Here is a 17,671-nt window from a genome sequence, read left to right as displayed (position 1 = left end):
GAGGATGTTTCTGTATGCAAATCAGACCAAAACTTTTTTAACACCACTGATACACTTGACATAACAAAGACAGTTTTACTTGCAAATCAGGTCTTTATTGATTTAACTTTATTAAAACAAGTAGCTGCTACATTCCCTCTTCAATCATGGCAAAACTATAGGAAAACCTGAGCAGCAGGGAAATCTGGTAACTACATTTAATAAGTGAGACTTCTAGTGTGGACATGAACCCCGGAAAAATTAAAGGATTACAAAGTGGAAATAGGCCCATTGGAATTATTACAGTGAATAATCATAAATATGACAACTGTGAAGAAAACGTGAAAGGAATGGACGCATTATCTTATCCTCAAAAATATTTTAAGTAACTTCTTTTGCTATCCTAATAGGATGCCTATTATGTATGTTTAAACTATAAATTATAACTCTGAATTAACCTTTCTGTTTTCCATTCTTTTGGTATTTGTCTGTTCAAACATAATCTTTTTCCAAAAGTCTACCTTCTTTTCCTTCAACTTTCTGGCTTTCTTTTGTTCTAGGTTTATTTGCAAGTATTCTTCATTTAGGTTATAAGATGGCCATTCAACCAAACCTTCCCCGTTAGGATCTCTGTAAACAACAAGAAAGAAAGAGTGAATACCCTCTCCAGTCCACTGGGGAATTCAATCACAGCCATTAAGAATGAAACAACAACACAATTGATTCACTACAGACTCAGTACAAAGTAGATAAATTACTTTTGTAATATTATCTGTCATGAATCTCATTCTCACCCATTTCGAGCAAAGTTAGCCCAGTACTTCATTAGCGTTTTGCTAAGTTTTTTTTCTTCCTCTGTAGCTTCACCTGAGAAACAAAATGTAAAACAATTATTATAGGAGGCAAAAATCAAAACCATGTTGCTACACAAGCAGCATTTCAGTCTGTGAATATGTTGGTCTTGTCAAAACTTCCTGGTTACAACAAAAGCACCACACCTGAAATGTATTAGTAATCCAGCAATCATCAGGAGATTTCAGCACTTTTTACGAATGAGATCAGCATTATTACCCTTATTCTACAAATAGGGGAGTTTAGATACAAGGAAATAGAGCAATTTGTCTGTACCCTTCCAGGAAACCAGAAGCATAACTGGAAAAAAAAAAATCCATCGTTTCCGAGTCCCATTACAACTCATGAAATGGGCCACATGGTTTAGTTTCATAGATCTCAACTAGCATAGTGGGACTGAAATTTCATCTGTTATTTAGAGTGTGACTAGGCAAGGTTTCTTCATTCTGATCCAAAAGGATGTCATTCCATGTCTTGGTATTTTAAGAATATTAATCTAAAAGTACTTACTCATATGTCCTCTCCTATCAATTCTGTGAAAGCAAGTTTAGTTACTGTGTTTAATGTTAAATACAACTCAACACATCATGAAAAATATTTGACATTTTAATGCTTTCAGTAAAGTTGGGCAAATAGAAAAGGAAGTGTATAGTTTTCTCTAGTATAGGAATTCATAAGTAACAAACACACACAAAATAAAAGCAAAATAAAAAGCCCTAGTAACAGATTAATGAATACTTTTTACAACATAGCTGGGTTGCTCCAAAGTTCAGTGGAGTAAAAGGAAATACTTTCATTTATGTGGACTTTGAAAAAGACTATGAACTACCATGAAAATGGCAAAAAATAAAAGCAGAAAAATAAATGGTGAATTCCGCTTAAAATATTTTTGTGTTTCTTTTTCCAAATAAGAAAACCTATATAACAAGAACAAAAAGACTCCCTTCTGAGTATTATTGTTTTAGACATATGCAATTAAAGGAATGTGCTAGATTTGTAACATTCCTGAATACATGGCATTTTTTATTTAACTGTTTAGTGATTAGCACATTCATTTGGTCTATAGCAACCTGGGATTCTTCCTAAAGGAACCAGAGTCCACATTTCTAAAATCCTACAAGAATGCCCAAACTGTTAAAGCAAATGTAATTTTGGGAATACACCTTTAATCCTTCCTCAACGGACCAGTTCCATGTTGGATAAAATGATTAAATGTTAATGAGTCGTGGTAGAAAATAGTCTTTAACCTATTATATTTTCATGTCGCAGTGGAACACTGGAGTACCAGCCTTGCTCTAATCAACACAAGCTGGAACACCGCAAATAGATCATACCCCAGTCTCTGGGCCCTGACAAGCAGTCGGATTTCATGGGAAATTTCCCGAGTACCTTGCTAATTCCCTGACAGCTTAACTGATCTCTCCCTTGATTTGTTTTTCAACCAAACCTATTTGGCAAATTCACAAACAGTGCCAGTATAATGACAGAAAAATTGCTGGAAAACATCATTATTTGCTAAATTGTTTACAGCATACATATCTTCTGGTGGTCCAGAAACAGCCTATATGTGATAAAGAATAGTGAAGACAGTAAACAAACGTTAAACAAAATAAAACAGGAAAAAGGGTTATACTTTGGTCTCACTAATTATATGTGCACTTTAGTCTGATTGAAATGGAAGTAGCAATGCCAAATAATGTCAGTATTATGTGAGTAATTTATAAGTGAACAATGATGTTCCATTCCTTACCGCGTAGGCCTATATCACCTGCCAGATACGGTCCTCCAAAGACAAAGCCAACTTCATCTCCATGATCAGCTTTCACATACTCTGGTTTACTATCCCGGTATGCAGTGGGCCGATGCTGATATTCAAAGAAGTAGGTAGGAGCTCCAGTCTCTAGAATATGTAACACTTACAGAATTAGAGGAGAGGTGCATAAATTACATCTTACATCGTCTACTTAAAATATTCTTTTCAATACGCCCAAAGCTTTATAGGTGAGCTGGCACATTTCTAAATGTAACATTACACTCAAAAATGTGTTTTTACTTTTAATTCAAAATGAAGAATGCACAGTATTAAGAAAATGAAAAATCACCCCAGGAATACCTACAGAAAACAAAGTAAAATCCAATTATTTTCCAGTTCTTGATATTTTGGAATGGCTTGCCTACACTTAAATACCCTAAAATCTCGACTACAGAGCTGCTGATTTCCCATGTAGCAGTGGGCCAAAAGACAGTCCTGGTTCCTTTATTTATTTATTTATTTTAATTATTTTTTGTCTGTGTACTTCACTTAGGAACCATGTACTTGTGTTATCATGCTCTGCTCTCAACACACTGTGAGTATGAACACAAGTCCAAAACACTAGTACAAAGGTAAAGGTGTCACTTGCTTGCCATGGTCCTGCACACCTAAATCACTCTTCACCCTTAAGATTCCCTGTGGGAATTTCAAGAAGGGCTGCCTACACGACAGGATTTTCTTCTATATTGTTTCATCTAGCATGTAGAAAGAGGTTTGAATGTACTATTTTGAGACTGCTCACTAGCTAGAATTCACTAGCTCACCCTTGTGATAATTCAATGCTTTAATGGATGGCATGACAACTCCTACATCCCCCAGCAAGTCGAGAAATTGGTCTCGTAGCTCAGCAGGATCATCTGTGTTTCCCAGATACTCATCCGTTATCATAGGCAATAACTCTGCTGGCAAATCCTAAGAGAAAAAGGTGAAACAAGAAACAAACAGAAAAAAATATCAATCTAAAAATGTCATCTTTTAAACTTCAGAGATTTTGCAAAGGCACAAAAATGCAGGGTAGCACCCACATTGATGGGGAAGTATGATGGCAAATAAAACCTTTTAGACTTTTTGTGAAACAAAACAAAACAACACAACAAACCTCAGGTTAAGTTTACAACAGATTTATATGGGTTAAAACTCTAGGAATGAAGTTCCAGAAGCTTGGAAATTCCTCCATCTTGATAATGCTTTTCGCATCCCTTTTCTTCAGAAGGTAAGAATGAGGAATAACAAAAGCAAGTTGAGTCCTTGAAAGCTATGTTGACTATTCTGATCCAACCTTTAACCTAGCTCTGCCAAGTCCACTCAAACCATGCCACTACGCACTACATCTAGAATTTCGAAGACCTCTAGGGATGGTGACTCAACTAGTTTCCTGGGCAGCCTGTTCCAATACTTCACAACACTTTCAGTGAATTTTTTTCAAATATCCAAACTAAAACTCCCCTGGCACAATTTATGGCCATTTCCTTATGTCTTATCACTTAGTGCTTGGGAGAAGAGAATGATCCCCACCTCACCATAGCCTCCTTTACCTTTACTTCACAGGTAATTGTGGAATGCGGTAAGGTCTCCCCTGAGCTTCCTTTTCTCTAAGCTAATCAAACCCAGCTCCCTCAGCTGCTCCTCATAATACTTGTTCTTTAGACCCTTAACCAGCTTTGTTGCGTTTCTCTGGACATGCTCCAGCACCTTGACCTGTGACCTTCTTGTAGAGAGGGGCCCAAAACTGAAAAAATGATCCTCTGATTCTATTAGACTACAGTTCAAGACCAACAGGATCTCTAAACATAGCTTAAGTTATTAGTGTTACAATTTACTGCTTGAATGATACATTTCAAAGCAAGGAGTGCAAAGTATTTTTGAAAACTATTTTAAAAGCTACATTTAATTTATTGAAAAATCCTGACCTGAAACTCATCTGCCAGGCAATTAGACATCAACTACTGTAGGATTAGGGGTACTATTACCATAACCCTACAAACAAATACATAATGTAAAAACGTTGGTTCTGAGGTCTAGAAGAAAAAACATATTTACCAAAAACTAGGTCTGACTCAGTCCTATTTCTGATTAGCTCCATACACTGCAGTCCTGTCAACTTTGCTGGGACTCTCCTCAAAGCATAATGGTACTTCAAGCTCTAGTAAAACATGGCTCAACCAGGAAATTAGAGAATACTAAATTTCACAGATTTGGTATATGCATTAAAAAGAGGTTTTACATCTTAGTTTGGATTAGTACAACAATTCTTACCATCATTGGTAGTAGAAACTCTAACGTTGAAGTGATTGATTTTTTATCTTTCACTTCCTTCAAACCTGGTATTAGTGATGTCTGCAAAGAAAAAAAATAATGTTATGGCGGCCATTCAACTTCTCCAAAGTTTTCAATATTGAAACAACTTTACTTCACTTTATTCTTACTGCTGATGTTGATATTTTTAGCATCATATTATAAAGAAAATTCACAAATCTACCCCCTGCAGTTTGCTGCACTGTATAGCAACTGCTCTCTTGGAGTCACCCATGGAATTTGTGTGCAAAAGAATTTATGCACTGAGAGTGGGTTGGACACCCATGTTAACTCCATCCTCTGTTCTCCTCTGAGATTTTCAGCCAATCGATCTTTCTACGTGATAACAAAGAACATGGGGCAATGAAATAACCATCAGTCAGCAGAGTTCAGGACTTTGGGGAAAGCTGCTTACAGTGATCACTGTAGCATTTTAAATGTCCTGTGTATCAATATTTTATATTGCGTATTTGTTGCAGGGAAAATAATTCTTTCTATTTTTTTTTATGAGGAATAAACTTTTGACTGCTGCATTATTTTTCCTTCCTCTGCCTGGATGATTTTAGGAAGAGAAAGTACTGTATAATATTGAAGATCCAAGGATGTTCATATAGTTCAGCTTGCAGGATGGAGCCTGTCTCACTGTTTTGTGACTAGCTGGTTCTGGGTCACTACAGAATCATAACTCAAGCAAAATTGAACTTGTATATATTTTCAACAATTCATACATAAAAGATGTCCTACCAGCAAACACCTCACCTACTTTTCTCAGAGTTGCCTGCATCTGTTAATACAAATATTCCAAAAAATTAAGAATAGACATTAAATTACAGATCTAATGTTCCAGCCAAATTCATTGTTGGTGACTCCTATCATCAGTGGAACCATATTAAACTCCTTTCCAGTCAATATGTCTTCAGGTGACTTATGAAGGAATACTCCATCCAAAACTAAGGGTAAAAGCTGGATTTCCTGGATGAGCAGAAAAAACATATCAAATTACTTGTCAGTAGTATTTTCCTTTTTCCTTCAAAACACATAATAAAATATCCACGCTTAATGTTCCAAATGCAAAAAAGAATTTTCAGAAATCTAGGTATATACAGCCACTGTAACATACATTTAGAGTTTTGCACAAGAGTGTGAAAAGCTAGCCTGGTTTTGGCTTGTTAAGCAATTTAACCATTTCCTGATCCTGTTCCGTTTCCAACTAGCATTAAAATGTGTGCTCAAGGCTTGCTCACAACTTTACAGGTGCTTCATTAAAAATTCTGAAAAAATACTCTGTGAAATTATTTGAATACATAGAGTGTACTTTAACAAAAATTCAGAAAAATAAACTTTGGAACAGGCCAATTATTAACTCCATTCAGAAGATGAACTACAAGTGTGCCATTAAAAAAATCTGTAACTAAGTAAAGTTTCACCTACCGTACTGTTAGCGATAATATCCATTGCTTCTTGGTTCCTCAAGCAGTTTACGAGTGAAAGTGAACTACTAGTCTCACACTTAAATATACCTGCAATTTTCTGAAAGTTATGAACAAAGACAAGAACTGTTAACTATGAGGTAGTCTATGAGGAATTTATATGCAGAAATTTATTATACACGGTACTATTAGCAGCTTTAAATAAAGCCTAGTTTAGGTGAGATTGATAGATCTTGAAGTACTTTATTTTACTAGAAATAAAAGTTAGATCATGAAGTCAAATCATTCCTGTGTACTTCTCTTTCCTGCTATGTTTCCATTCATCGTTCAATAACAAACCTTGCTGTTGAGATAATACTAAGTTATGACATAAATCAAAGAAAATTCAGAGAATCAGCTTATGATTTTGACATTATTGCTGACTACTGCTTCAGGAAGAGAAATACAAAGATACTTTTACTGAGGAGTTTAATTTCAAGGCTTTTTTTATTGTTGTTTTGGTGGTCTCTATTTGAAGTAAAAGCACTCCATAAAAGACCATAGCTGAAAAAAAAAAAGAGTACCTCTTCTGGATTCTAATTAAACTTCCCATAATAAATTCCACAGTCAATGTATAAGTGACAGTATGCACATAAATGGATATATGCCTGGCTGGGCATGTGTATAATTGAAAATACTTAAATCTACCCACAGACGTTATAATCACATAACTGTACAATCTATTTCTAACACCAAATGACCATGGTAAGATTGAAAATAAATGGACTATTTGAATTAAAAACTTACTAGTGCTAAACTATGTATCTATAGATATGCCTTGAAAATAAATTTAAATCAACTTTTTTGCACAATATGCAATCAGATTTTCCTCTTTTTCTTTTAAGGAAAGAATCGGATATAAGAAATATTTTATGATACAAAGACTTGAAAATGCAAAAATGAGCCTACCTTAAGATCTGCGGAAAGAAATAAATTTTTATTAGGGGGGATTAGAATTCCACTCTCTGATATTGCTTTATGAAAGAGACCCTTAGACAAAGGAGACATAATCTGTCAAAAAAGGAAAAACAGAAAGTATTTATACTACATAATGGTCCTTATCCCATGACTTTTTGCCCAAGTAGATTGCTGCATTCAGTGGGGAAATAAACACTTTTATATGCTTATAGGAAAAGTGTCCAGACTTAGAGCAATGTGCCACTAATCTTATTTTCAAAAACTGGATTAACATTAAATGTTACACTAGTTGAGTTTACTACTGAAGATTTTTTTAAGACTACTTTTTAGTATAATCTATTGCATGCTTACATGTGCATAAACAGAGCAAGATCCTGCAGACACACCAAAGAGTGTGACAGATCCTGGATCTCCACCAAAGTGTTCAATATTTTCTTGGATCCAACGAAGAGCTGCTACTTGATCCAAAAGTGCCCAGTTCCCACGAGCATGTTCATCACCAGTACTAAAAGAAAAGCAGTATAAGCTAACTTCTCAGGAAAGTAATAGTTCTTCTAATACCAGACAATATTAACCCTCACAATTTATAGTTTGTGCAATGTGCCCTATTTGGATAAGGAGAGATCTGTATTTACTGATCTAAAGCCCTTCATAGTCAGATCTAAGACCCACTTACTGACCTCTGTTGTTCATCCATGCACAAATGGATACCTGGCTTTGACATTATATGAATTTTTGTTTTATGCACCACTGGATAGAGTTAATGGCAAAATTTAAAACCCTACAGAGAACCAAATAAGCCCAACTATGATTTGGTAGTAGGCTGTAATCAAATGGCAATGCAAACAGAATTGAAGAACTACATTCTTAATGACCTCATAACCTTTCAGTTAACTACACTTAAACCACTATACCAGTGGGAAGCTGGTGTACGAGTTCAGTCAATTTAGAAAATAAAATTATCCATGCTTTACACAAGATAGAAAGTGTTTAGTAAAAAGTGAATCAGGTCATCTTACCAGAAGAATCCAAGCAGTCCAAGTCTGTACTGAATTATTACTACCACAACATTCTCATAGGCTGACAGGGCAGAACCATCATACCTAGAAGCACCTCCAAATACAAAATTGCCTCCATGGATCCATACCATTACCTTCGAGAGAAAAGGGTAAGACATACTTTTATAAATTGCTTGGCAGATTTCATTTGAAAGGGGGAGACAACATCAGAGAATTAGGCACTTTTAACCTCTGAAAGTAAATGGGAACTGAATTTTAAGTTGGTGGACTGTGAATTTTGTATAATATTGTTCTTAGTAATGGAGAATAATATTTTCAAAAGCAATTAAGCGATTTAGGAGCCATGATTAGATGCAAACTTTGTACAATGCAAGTTTGCACACTGGGTTTACGTACAGGTAATTTGTCCTTCTTGTCTGAACCAGCAGGGCTGTAAACATTTAGATACAAACAGTCCTCTGAAGTTTGGAATGGAATGTGTTTTTCTTTATAATTTTTTTCAGCTTTTTTCAACAGGGACAGATCTTGAGGACATCTTTACAAAAGAAAGAAAGTGCGACTATTAGTAATAAAACTGCAATACCAATGATGTAACAATGATAAACAAAACACATTTTCTTTATCAGACTGAATTTCCACATGGTGCTTCAACTTTGTGTTATTTATATACAGTTAGAGGTGTCAACTGTAAAAGCATAGCTCTGTACTTTTCCTTTAAAATATTCATTAATTCAGAATAGTATAATAAGAAAACTGGATTTCCAAATAAAGGAATTTACCAGGTATTCTTTATGCTTCCTATTCCCACAGGTCTTACAAAATATTTCACTAACAGTCAATCCAAGCACCTTACTTAAAATCAGATATTTGTACACTAATAAACACAACACTGACAAACATTAGCAAGTCCTACATATAAATGAACTGAATGGCTCTCACAGTGGTGGGTAGGAAGTTGCATCTCTCAGATCATTCCAGGGTTCAGGTGGTTCAGGTGGGGAAAACCTCAAGGATCCAACTGGTGCTTTTGCAAAAGGAATACCGAGGAAAACATTTACAAGTCGATCTGTCCCCTTCACGTTTGCTTGTTTTCCTCTGAGCCGTCCATGTGCAATAGTCACTTCTGGTTCAGCACCCTTCTGTCCTAGATTACACATAAGAAAAATAATTAAGTTGTATCTTCATAACTATCAGATTTTTCAGTGAATCATTTTTTTACCAGCTCGTCTATTTAGAAGATTTCAGCTTGTACAATTTTTTCAAGTTTTGTACAATGACAGACACCCCTTGCCAAACATTTCCATAACTGGCTCTGCCTATGACAACTGGAGCTAGGTCGACAGTTTATTCACTGTGCAACATTATAAATCTTTAAAACAATTTCAGAGAAAACAGTAACTGTCTAAATCATTAACATCTTCTATTTACCATCCAACAAAAGATTTTCAAAATAGTTTAGGTAATTCAGAAATGTTCTGATTTCTATTATTTAAGAAACAAGGTCTTTTGTTATTTTCATAAAACCATCTCAGAATTGGTTTCCTCCCACAAAAACAGTCACTTTTGCATTGAGATTATTAGGATATTTTTGCAGATTGCTAACACAAGTATGAGAAATGTACTGCCTTTGAAAACTACAACCCTTTAAATTGCTAATGCAGTTGCTTCCCCATCAGCAGTTACAAAAGATTTTATATCTCACCTTCTATTCCACAAGTGATAAATGTTATACTACAAACCAAGGTACAAAGCAAAAAAATCTGGCTTTGAGGAGACATTTTTTCCCCTACTTGCATTTCAGATATTGTTCCTGTTTTTAAATGGAAGACATTAGTACAAAGGTCCCTAAGGACTGCCCTCTTGGTAGGGAGTGCAGCTAAATTCCCTTCCAAACATAAACTGCATTAAGCACTTTCAGAGCTGTAATTGATATGAAATGTAAATACAATCCCTTAGTGTAACTTACTTAATTGTTATCCAATCCTGATCATGAATGATCTGAAAATTACAGTGCAAGAGAATTCAGAGCTATGTGCCGTTTCTTATATAGTTCTTAAGTCTCTGTGTTGTGCTAGTTGTGGAGATGTGTGACAATTTCTCACAAATTCCACTCAGAACTGTTCAAACATGCATTGTAGGACATACCTTGCCTCTTATTTTTAATTCTTCCCTCAAAAATTCTTTCTGTTGCAGTTATTTTGTTCCAGTTCAATCTGAAAATGAAAAGATGTAAGTAGGAGGTGAGGTCTATATTAAAGAAAGGAAAATGAGACTCCTTCCAAGTGAATGGCATTCTGACACAAAAAATCCCATTTTCCCAAGTTTCTTTTAACACAAGATATTTTTAAATTTAAAACCCAGATTTCCACCCTTTGTCTTCATCTCAATGACTAGATATTGAAATAACTCTCAGAAAATGAATTCACAGTGTAAATCAGAGTTAGCACTGTCTATTATCTGATATAAATCAGTTATCCTCTTATCACACTTTGGTTCAAATTTAGTCACTCAATTTTATATGGAATACAAAGTTAACACTTACCTGGTCTAATGCAGATGCCCAAAATGAGAAGTCTACATACGGTATTGGGTCACTAAAACCTCCAAAGAATGGGCTAGAAAACTTACTTTTATGACCTTTCAATGTAAAAATGACTGATTCAAAAGACAAAAGCAGGCAGTGGGATTCGATCAGCTTAAATGAACTCTGAGTGAGTCCCAAATTAACAACTCTTACTCACCTCAGCAGCGTGGACCAGCATTTTCCTCTTCTTCTTCAGCCAACAAATGTAGTATCAGATGTATTAGCAATTAAATACCTTGCTATTTAATTTATAGTGATTTACATTGATTAAATATGCCAAAGAACAAATGAGCACAAAGGAAAAGAGAAAAAAAAAATCGATATGCACTTTTATTATAGTATTGCACCAGGGGAGTTTTAGGTTAGATGTTAGGAAGAACTTCTTTACTGAAAGGGTTGTTAGGCACTGGAACAGGCTGCCCAGGGAGGTGGTGGAGTCACCATCCCTGGAAGTCTTTAACAGACGTTTAGATGTAGAGCTTAGGGATATGGTTTAGTGGGGACTGTTAGCGTTAGGTCAGAGGTTGGACTCGATGATCTTGAGGTCTCTTCCAACCTAGAAATTCTGTGATTCTGTGATTCTGAATTAAAAGAACTGCCTACAACAGCAACAATACCAACACAGAGAGAAAAGCGCATGCTTTCTAAACCTGACTTTGCAGCTAATCAGCTAACTGAACTGTCAGAGTAAGATGTGCTGTACGGACACTGGTGGTATCTGAAATGGTCCTGTTAGTGGCAGGTGTCAAATGGCTGCCAAAGAAGTTTAGACACCTATGCCAGCATCTATTACACAAATACTATTATCAGCAACACGGGATCCAAGCTTTTATTTCTGCTAGCCACCGGGGAATCCACCTCCGGCAGCCTGAGGTGTTTTACTACCGATAACTACGACCTGATGAAGGCAGCAAGGTGTCACCTGGGCAACAGCCACAAAACCCTACACATCACTTGTTCTGTGAGGAGAAATCAGCCATACAGCAGACCGCGTTCCCGGCGTTCCGGGGGCTGTGCACGCCGCTCGCCCACACGAGGGCGCTCCCGCAGCGGCAGCGGGGCCGCCCCGCTCCCCTCAGCGCGGCTCCGCCCGCCCGGTGCGGCGGGGAAGGGCGGCCGGGCTCCTTCCGCCGCCTCCCGCCATGGTGGGCCCGGCCGGCGGGGCGCCGCTGGAGAACGCCAACCCCCTCATCTACCGCCGCTCCGGGGAGCGGCCCGTGACGGCGAGGGAGGAGGACGACGAGCTGCCCGACTCCATCGACGACCGGGAGATCTTCGATATCCTGACGGGAAGGCCGGGGCAGGCCGGGGCAGGGCAGGATGCAGGACAGGGGGACTGGGACAGGGACAGGGACAGGGACAGGGACAGGACACAGCGCGGGGCCCTTTCCTTAACCTGACACATCTCATCCGCTCCATCAACGATCCCGAGCACCCCCTCACTCTGGAGGAGCTGAATGTTGTTGAGCAAGTTCGAGTTAAAGTGAGGTTTTGTTCTCTCTTTTGCTTTGTTTCTGGTTGTTTGTTTGTGTGGGGATGTTTGGTTGTTCGGTTTTGTGCCATGAGGTTTATTATTAGCTACCTACTGCATTTAAACAGTCCTCAAAGCAGTGAAGAACCCACGCGCAGCAAAGCACAGCTTCGAGCTGTGTTGTGCACAATGTGCCTCCAGCTAGCTGGGGTGCAGCTTTGCACACAGCAATTATTTGCTTGCTTTCCGACAGGTGAACGATGCCGAGAGCACCGTGGCAGTGGAGTTCACCCCCACGATTCCCCACTGCAGCATGGCAACGTTAATCGGCCTGTCCATCAAAGTAAAATTGATCAGATCTCTGCCCGAGAGATTTAAGGTGAGTAATGAATCACTCTGGAAAGCACAAGGGAGGAATGGTGTTTAAAAGGCGGCTAACTAACTTACAGCATAAAATAACCGGAGCTTTTTTCTTTCGTATTATGGGGAAGGGAAACACTCTAGGAATTGGGGTAGGAACTAAACTGAAAAATGGTTGCAGAGTTCCAGTTCTGTGATGGCCATGTCACAGGTGAGTGGGGTTATGATGGGAAGGTACCTGCTGGCCTCTACAGCATGGCATGGGAGGAGATCTTGAGGCTTTTTAATTTTAGACCTGGTTTTATGCTGCGGTGTAGAGTATCTGGCATTGGCAAGAATGTCTTTTTTTTTTGTTTTGTCTTGTTATTGCAGTATTTTCTGTATTAAATAGTTTTACTTTGAACTTCCAATGTTTTGTTAACTGGACACTTTTATTTCTTGATGCTTTTTAAGATGGATGTTCATATAACACCAGGAACACATGCCTCTGAGCATGCAGGTAAGCTTTTTAGTGTTCTCCTGTGTTGTTTTCTTTTATTAATCTTGAAAATTAGAAGATAAGTTTTTCCACCTGCAGAGCAGCTGTTTAGTATCTGGCACTTTACATGCACCAAGCCCCTTCTGGGGAATGTTACAGAACAGGCATGTGTAATAATGAAATTTAGAAATGTTTTTTACTTTACTTTAACATCTCCGTGGACAACCTGTGCTCTCATGTAGTTACTGATTTGCTTGGAGGGCTCAGAAAAAGGGGCAAGGCTGGGGTAAATTTCGTTTCCTGTTGGACCTATACATGTACAGCTCTCTGTTGATTAATCATAAATAACTTGCTGGTTTAACCTGTGGTAATATAGTAGCTTTGACTTGAGACCACAACTCTGTGGTGCACTTAGCATCTACAGAATTAGTCGTCTGAGTTACCATAGCAGTGGTGGGATTATACTGCAATGTAAAATGCTTCTAAAAAGACATTCTATACCAATGTTTTGACCATTTTTTTTTTTGATATTTTTTTCTGCACAGTTAATAAACAGCTTGCTGATAAAGAACGTGTAGCAGCTGCTTTGGAAAACTCTCATTTACTGGAAGTGGTGAATCAGTGTCTGTCTGCCCGATCATAACTGCCTGATCAGGAAATCCCCAGTATATCCTGCTGTGTTAAACGGATTTTGTATATAATTGGTGATGCTAGTGTTTCACTATACGTGTATCTATGAGCAAAATAAAATCGGTTGGATTTTCTTGAATAAATGTTTAATTACTTCTACAAAAAATAGTACGGGGCAAATTAGCTTGTAGGCAGCTACAAAAACATAATGAAAATTGGGTTTTCAAGTTTATTAGTTATTGCACTGGTAGGATTTTTTTTTTTCTGGACTTACTTTAAAAAGGTTTGAACATATTTTTAACAGGCTTCTCACTGTCCAAAGATAATTAAACTTCATTTTAGGAATGTATTTTGCATACTGGATTTCACAAGTCCACCAAGCTAATTAGCAGTTAAAAAATTTTATATTCATATGATTGTTTTGGACTGCTAATATAATTTTTGCTTCATACATCAGGATTTTAACAAGTTCATGCATACAAAGTTATAAAACATCTGTAACAATAAATGTAAATGATTCTAAATCATCTGCTTTTGTTTTTATTATCTCATCCTGGACTTGCCAAATAGGAAGGGCTCTAGATCTGTTTAAAATGTGATTTACTTTTTCTTACTCATTACTTGTGGTAGCAAATACCTTTATCTTTGAGTACCAAGAATCTTTGAATTTTTGTTTTGGGTTTGGTTTGATTTGGTCTTATTCACCTGTCACTCCCTCATACCTGACAGGAGGGAGTCAATCATAGTTTTCAGTACGGGCAGTCCAGCTATGCAATGCTGAAAGTCTTCCCTGGTAAAGTTCCAGCTAAATCAGAAGCTTTGCTTTAAACATATTCAGATTTAGCATTAATACCTAGGCTATGCTTCCCTTTCTGTTCTGGGAGACATGGGGCTTACTAAACTGTTGTCGTTTGGTAGAAACTGACAATATATAAATTCATTAAGGTAGAATCCCATTATTAATTAAAACTTTTGTATTAGTTGTTTCCAACCTGGTTCACAGGGAAATGTAACAGCCTTTACCAATCCTGTATTTTGGTGCAAACATGCAATACTACATATCAATTATTCAGTATCTTCATCATTATCAATTATCTAAAGAGCAACTAGTATACTTTTTATAAAAAAAGAAAAGTACATGTGTGACGGTAATGCTTTACATTTCAGTATTTTCTTTTGGAGGATCTCGGATGCTATTTTAAAAAGGGTAAACCTTATGAACATTATGTAAACCAAAGCCTGGTAGACCAGGCTAGTCTCTGTTGAGCAGCTAAGAAAACTGAGGCAGTGGTGATTCAAGTACAACGAAGAAAGTCACACATCAAAAAATAACAGAAATAAATCCATATCTTCAAGTTTTAGAAGTGACTCACCCAGTTTGCACAGGGCTTCTACAGAAGGCCAACTCTGCAGCAGCTTTAATCTGATCATTTGGCTTAGCATACTTTGAATGATCAGCACTTCCTTGGACATTTGAATGAAACTGTAAATAAAGACAATATTTATGTAATACTAATATTGGGAAAGTAGCAGAATGACCCAGCTGTTAATATTCTTTCCTCTGTGCCTCTCTTGCCAAATCACTGAAATGATCAGTCCTGATGCTACCAGCCTTTGCACCACAAATGAAAACTTCAACCATGGCAATGCATGCAAGCAATGCATAGGCAATATGCTTGGTTGATGTTTTGTTTTGTTTTGTTTTTTAACAGAAAATGAATGTTGCCTTCCCAGATTTTGTGGAGGACAGAAATGCAACTGTGTGTGTGTGGGGGGGGGATAGAAGGACAAGTAAGCTGCATGCAGATTGCTTCAACCTGCACATCAAACAGAACGAATCGGTAAATTATGTTTTATTGAATCTCTACTGCTTAGCCTTCACCACTACATAATAAAAATATTAAATAATTTATTGGGATGTTAGCACTTGCCTCACAAGTCATGTTATACACAGTAACTAACCGCAGGGGTGCACTTTTCACTGCTTACCTTTTCAGTGAAGCAATGGCATGTGGTTGTTTATAGTACATAGTTGGGGGGTGACTTTTCAGTAAAAGGACTCTACTGTGGAATATCAAAGAAAAAGTCTGACATCTCCTACTTAAGAATGGAGAGATCCATAACTTTGGGTCTGGCATGCTTCTTTAAATGACATGGATGTTATATTTATGAGATGATAGCAACAACAGAAAGGACAAACCAGTTACTATGCTTGAAATCACAGCTCTTCCTATAGGGGGCTCCCTCAGCTTGAATTCTTGCTGAATGATAATGCACTGCCAGTTGCAGCAAAAATCTTCCATTCCCTGGTTTTAATGATCATTAGCTGGCTCCTGCTGTATGGAGAGTAAGTGGGAGACGAAAACATTAATCTGTTACAAGTATTTCTTTTCAGACTTCTTTACCCCCTCCACTCCCCCCAAAAAACCCTATCCCTAAATTTAGTCTCTGGAATGCTTTGTAATGAGACACATTCCATCAGAAAATATGACCCTTCAGAGCAGCTGTGTTGAATACAAACAGCCTCATTCAAAACCAGGAAAAATGCCAGAAGCAGACATGTGTTTCACATTCCTAGGCTCTAGGCAGAGTCCTCCAGGAGTGGCTGAATGGCACATGTTACTCTCAATCTGCAAACACTGTGACAAGAGCTCCCCAGGGCCGCTGGCTCTGTTGTGCACTAGAGTAACCTGCCGTGTGTTTGAGCCAGCAGACGGACACAGTTTGTGCATCTTGGGCTCTGCCACTCTGCACGTACTCAGGCCTGCACGCACTATCCTGCCCCCTGGGAGGAAACAAGACTTTCTAGCTGCTCTCATACAGTCACTGCTGTCCGGTACCAGCAATCTGAAGACTCTTCATCCCCCAGTTTCATTATGAGCAGCTAGAAAACATTTCAGCAGCTTTGTATCCAGAGATGCAACTGAACTGTCCATAGAAGTGACAGGAATAACTTTGCACTTAAGAGGACAATATTTCCCCTGTTCCTTGCATGGAGCAATGTGTACTACACACTGGGAACAGTTAGTAAAAAAAATAAAATGTTATTTTGGTCTTCCAGTCATGTTCAAGATTGATGTGTTTACATCAATAAAGTGCTTTGATAAGAATCTCCCCCTGGAGCATTGAATTATAAACTACATGTTTTACAATTTTTTTCTTTTTAATAGCTGTTAAAAACATTTCCCTTTAGCCTGTCAAGCAGATAACTATACCACTTTCCTCTCCCTTATGAAATGCAGTTTGGCATAAATACAGACTGAACTAGTGGCAGACTCAACTTTTTTCCTTAAACAAAAGTAATGTTTATAGCAAAATCTTTCAAATGTTACTATGGAAAGTATCAACAAAGAGAAAAAAACAGGGGAAATTGAGGCTATTACCTGTGTATCTAAGTCTGCTAGTGTGCCTCACAACCATTTGCAGCAACATTTAACAGAAAGCACATAAAACCTTTTTTCCTTCCATGAGATACTGAAGGTATGAAACATTTTTACCAAACATACAAGTAGCAAGGAGCCCTCATTTTGTTCAGTGGACTTCAGTAGTTGCAGAATATATATGCTGCCAAGTTCTGTAACTTTCTCGTGTACTTTTTATTCTGTTCATGTACTTCTTACTTCATGTCTTACCTGTAAAGAACTTTTGCATCCTGTGGCAGGTTATCTCCACTGTTTAACTCTACTTTGTGAATGAAAGGAACAGCCCTGTCTGCAGTGGTAAAAACATCCTGTTTGTTTGGACAGTTGGAAACCCTGCTGTCCCAGCTTCATTCCACACACTCATCAGGGTCACTGAGTAAT

The 17,671-nt window shown here is 37.6% G+C and overlaps 2 protein-coding genes across 2 annotated transcripts; one reads left to right on the top strand and one right to left on the bottom strand.

Annotated features, from left to right (window-relative positions):
* Positions 1–73: 73 nt before the first annotated feature.
* Positions 74–10,205, bottom strand: LOC137861891 (fatty acyl-CoA hydrolase precursor, medium chain-like). Its single transcript, XM_068693490.1, has 13 exons — positions 10,048–10,205; positions 9,285–9,489; positions 8,742–8,880; positions 8,346–8,479; positions 7,678–7,831; positions 7,318–7,419; positions 6,371–6,469; positions 5,771–5,911; positions 4,901–4,981; positions 3,409–3,556; positions 2,582–2,731; positions 774–846; positions 74–609 (listed from the first exon to the last, which is right to left on the bottom strand). Exons 1-13 carry the CDS (start codon positions 10,139–10,141, stop codon positions 420–422), a joined length of 1,710 nt encoding a protein of 569 aa, XP_068549591.1. The 5' UTR covers positions 10,142–10,205; the 3' UTR covers positions 74–419.
* A 1,806-nt stretch (positions 10,206–12,011) lies between these two features.
* Positions 12,012–14,395, top strand: CIAO2B (cytosolic iron-sulfur assembly component 2B). Its single transcript, XM_068693491.1, has 5 exons — positions 12,012–12,209; positions 12,335–12,412; positions 12,654–12,779; positions 13,214–13,259; positions 13,784–14,395. The coding sequence occupies exons 1-5, from the start codon at positions 12,072–12,074 to the stop codon at positions 13,879–13,881; spliced, it is 486 nt and encodes a 161-aa protein (XP_068549592.1). The 5' UTR covers positions 12,012–12,071; the 3' UTR covers positions 13,882–14,395.
* Positions 14,396–17,671: the final 3,276 nt, after the last annotated feature.

The sequence above is a fragment of the Anas acuta genome, chromosome 10 (assembly GCF_963932015.1).
Source record: "Anas acuta chromosome 10, bAnaAcu1.1, whole genome shotgun sequence".
NCBI classification, from domain to species: Eukaryota; Metazoa; Chordata; class Aves; order Anseriformes; family Anatidae; genus Anas; species Anas acuta.
Note: the sequence above shows the minus strand (reverse complement) of the source record. Positions and strands in the feature narration are given on the sequence as shown.